The sequence below is a fragment of the Haliotis rubra genome, unplaced genomic scaffold, assembly GCF_003918875.1.
Source record: "Haliotis rubra isolate DU_JTF1 unplaced genomic scaffold, ASM391887v1 Scf494, whole genome shotgun sequence".
Classification (NCBI taxonomy): Eukaryota; Metazoa; Mollusca; class Gastropoda; order Lepetellida; family Haliotidae; genus Haliotis; species Haliotis rubra.
Genome location: NW_025767184.1, coordinates 181,247 through 185,590, shown reverse-complemented (window position 1 = coordinate 185,590; position 4,344 = coordinate 181,247). Strand labels below are relative to the sequence as shown.

At 41.8% G+C, this 4,344-nt stretch overlaps 1 protein-coding gene across 1 annotated transcript; it reads left to right on the top strand.

Moving 5' to 3' along the window:
• Positions 1-739: 739 nt before the first annotated feature.
• Positions 740-1,840, top strand: LOC124291514 (S-antigen protein-like). Its single transcript, XM_046728514.1, has one exon. The coding sequence runs from the start codon at positions 740-742 to the stop codon at positions 1,838-1,840; it is 1,101 nt and encodes a 366-aa protein (XP_046584470.1).
• The last annotated feature ends 2,504 nt before the right edge of the window (positions 1,841-4,344 follow it).

Below are 4,344 nucleotides of genomic sequence, written 5' to 3'. Positions count from 1 at the left end.
AAATGTGTCATTAGATGCTATGGTCGGGATGTCGTGCTAATGAAGAGGGACACTTTAGTAGTATTTGTTATACCTACTTGGGTTGTCAGTCTAGATTTGGGCAGGTCATTCTACGGCTATGTCGTATTGTCCATTCACGATATACACATCGAAAACTTATTAAAAGGTTGTGATCCTCCATTTTTGTTAATTAATGAATCAGGGTCAAGCATGATAAATAGTTCAATGTGAAAACGCCCAAGGATCTGTTTAATAATTTGAATTCTCATTAATCAATTGATTTTGAAAAACTGTAATAAATATATTGCTTTGTAAACGGATACCATTATTTTATAATTTCACCAACTAACTTTATGTCACACATGTTCTACGTTTGTTTTTAGGAGGACTCGGTGATCATAGGCAGTCACAGGGAAACAATTATCAAGCAGTACAGCTACACACTGCTGTATTTTCAAACATACTAGAAGCCAGTTCCAAAATCAAGCAGTACAGCTACACTCTACTGTATTTTCAAACTTACTGGAAGCCAGTTCCTCAGAAAACGTCCTGTATGTGATATAGAAACTCTACCGTCGGAACCATCAGTATGTTTCAATGGCATATGTTTGGTGTTCTGGTTTGTTGCACAAGCGCAGTCGTTAGCGGCGATAGCATAGCAGAAACCAGAGGAGCATCGCTTCTGGAATCCCTTGCTTCATGCAATATATCCCACAACTGCAATATAACAGAAGGTGGTATGGTATGCCATCTCACCAAAATCTTTCAAGGACAACTGACCCAGTACCGTTTGAATTCCCATGGAGAAATTCTATTCCAGCTGATGACAGGTACAGAAGGTGGGACTGAACAAAAGGCGATTGAGACAAAAGATACACATGATGGGACTGAACAAAAGGCGACTGAGACAAAAGGTACAGAAGGTGGGACTGAACAAAAGGCGACTGAGACAAAAGGTACAGAAGGTGGGACTGAACAAAAGGCAATTCAGACAAAAGATATAGAAGGTGGGACTGAACCAAGGGGGATTGAGACAAAAGGTACAGAAGGTGGGAATGAACAAAGGGCAATTCAGACAAAAGGTACGGAAGGTGGGAGTGAACAAAAGCCAATTGAGACAGAAGGTGGAACTGAACAAAAGGCCACTGAGACAAAAGATATAGAAGGTGGGACTGAACAAAAGGCAATTCAGACAAAAGGTATAGAAGGTGGGACTGAACAAAGGGCAATTCAGACAAAAGCTACAGAAGGTGGGACTGAACAAAAGGCGATTGAGACAAAAGGTGGAGAAGGTGGGAGTGACCAAAAGGCGATTGAAACAAAAGGTGGGAGTGACCAAAAGGCAATTCAGACAAAAGATGGAGAAGGCGGGACAGAACAAAAGGTGATTGAGACAAAAGGTGGAGAAGGTGGGAGTGACCAAAAGGCAATTCAGACAAAATATGGAGAAGATGGGACTGAACAAAAGGCAATCGAGACAAAAGGTGGAGAAGATGGGACTGAACAAAAGGGGATTGAGACAAAAGGTGCAGAAGGTGGGACTGAACAAAAGGCAATTGAGACAAAAGGTGCAGAAGGTGGGACTGAACACAAGGCAATTGAGACAGAAGGTGGGACTGAACAAAAGGCGACTGAGACAAAAGGTGGAGAAGGTGGGAGTGACCAAAAGGCAATTCAGACAAGAGATGGAGAAGGCGGGACTGAACAAAAGGCGAATGAGACAAAAGGTACAGAAGGTGGGACTGATCAAAAGGCGATTGAGACAAAAGGTGGAGAAGTGGGAGTGACCAAAAGGCAATTCAGACAAAAGATGGAGAAGGCGGGACTGAACAAAAGGTGATTGAGACAAAAGGTGGAGAAGGTGGGACTGATCAAAAGGTGATTCAGACAAAATATGGAGAAGGTGGGACTGAACAAAAGGCAATTCAGACAAAAGATGGAGAAGGCGGGACTGAACAAAAGGCTCCTGAGACAAAAGGCGGAGAAGATGGGACTGAACAAAAGACAATTCAGACAAAAGATGGAGAAGGTGGGACTGAACAAAAGGCGATTGATACAAAAGATGGAGAAGATGGGACTGAACAGAAGGCGATTGAGACAAAAACATTGTGTCAAATGGCAGGTTATGGAAACGTGTTCAGACATGAAACTCCTCATCTGTTTGTGTATAAGGTGAAGGGGCATGAAACAAATGTATTCTTCTATGAAACACATAACCTGAAAAACATGCATAGAGTAAAGTTAGATTTTGAGGGGACAATCCAATTTCTTTATCCCGACATGGACCGATGTACCTTCTTCTGGATGTATAGAACGCCCAAGAAAGACATATACAGTTCAGTGCGTTTTGATGGCAAGGACAGAAAGAGGATATTTGAAGGGAGTGCATGTTGTGTATTCTATGATCATCTTCGACAGCTTCACTTCATTTGGACTCTCCGTGAAAGATTTTATGTTCTCATGGTTTTCAATGACACACTCTATATCAACGATATTTTCAAAACTCAAAATTTTCCTGACTGCAGGTGTTCTTCAGCCCATGCCGCTTCCCAAACGTTGATCGTGTGTACTAGAGAGCACCCCAAAAAGAAAACGGATTTCAAATTGTATGCACTGAATTACACAGTCCTGTACAAAAGAATGCCTAAAAGGGTGTTCAAGGTTCGCACTGCGTCTCTCTTCGCTGCTCTCATCTCTCCCAATAAGCTTGCCGCCTGGCATGTGAAAAAAAACACTGCCCATCTAGTAGATATAGCAAACAAAGAAATAAGTTACATCGTCAAGTGTCCATTTACATCACGTAAAAGCTCTCGTGTAGGGTATTGGGACGGCCAAATTTATATTAAGTGTACTAATCGTAAGTACTCTTATTTCTATTTTGCCACGGAGGAAGGGGTGCAGACAATGCACATCAAAACAGGGCTGGGCGCGAGGTTGGTAGGTGGACTAGCGTGAAGGCTGCGCCACTATACGTATATTTGTTTGTTGTTTTACGCCGCACTCAGCAATATTCGTGCTATATGATGGCGGTCTGTAAATAATCGAGTCCAGTGATCAGCTTCATGAGCCATGATCTACCCCGCCATAATCAGCAATATTCGTGCTATATGATGGCGGTCTGTAAATAATCGAGTCCAGTGATCAACAGCATGAGCCATGATCTACCCCACTGTGATACGATGACATGTGTCAACCTAGTCAGCGAGCCGTATCACACGATCCAGTTAGTCGGCTCTTACGACAAGCATTGGTTGCTGAAGACCAAGTCTAACCTGGATCGTCACGGGTCCAGGGTACTGTATACGTAAGCCACCCATATAATGAAGCACTGAGTCGAGGTTAATGCATGTTAGCACAGTATTTTGGTGATGCTGCTCTGAGAGAATTTCTTTGATGAATTCAATGATACTGCTATGATACTGACAAACTTCGGGGCAATAACAGTGAGTGCCGAAATAAATTCCTGTGTGTGTTCATTTTGGCATCTTAGAAAATAAATAGAGTTCGCTCTACCCCATGTTTGGTGTAAGTGTAATAACATACCTTTGGCCCTGAACCATTATGGCGTTAAAGCACTCGGACGCAAGCGTCCTCGCACTTTAAAGGAGAATACGAACGAAAACAAAACTTTGATATATAGTAAAGGATATTCTAAAAGTCACATTCCGTGATTAAAATTGAACAAAATGTTTGTAAAATAGCAATAAAAACACAAAAACGTACTCGTATTTCCACCTCTTACGGAAACACCCGACAGTTAATGAGCAGATGGGGTATCACGTGACATGACGTCACAAGTGCCTGTTGCTGATGGCTTCCTCTTTGATTTTACCTCACAACTTAACAGTGTCAGTGGATTCTGAAGCAGTAAAAGATGTTCCTGGTGTCATATCTGAAATGGATGTTAGACCGTATCAATACGATCCGATTTTACTTCTTGCAAGACAATCTTCCACTGAAGATGAAGAAGAAGAATCAAGCGAAAAGGAGGCACCGCTTGAGGTCAAAATAAATTTTAAAATAGATCATATCATTTAACAAGATTACTATTTGTCAGCAAAATGTCATACAGTTCCAGCCAGCAAACTCACCCCTATAAATATATGACCAGTCACTAAGAATTAATAACGTATCAAGTCTGGATACAAGGTCCCAGCCTGGTCGAGCAAAGATAATATTCACGACGCAGATAAGTTATTCCCCGAAAACTGGTGAACTGTAAAATACTAGTCAGGACAACGTATGTTTCCCAATTGTTTGGTTATGGAAATAGTTATGGTACTCGGTCATAGCCTTAGAATGACATCCTGTCAGCCAATGAGAATACAGAACAACTTTCACGGC

Coding starts and splice junctions, on each gene's coding strand:
- LOC124291514 (XM_046728514.1), top strand. CDS start 740: ATGGTATGCCATCTCACCAAAATCTTTCAAGGACAACTGACCCAGTAC.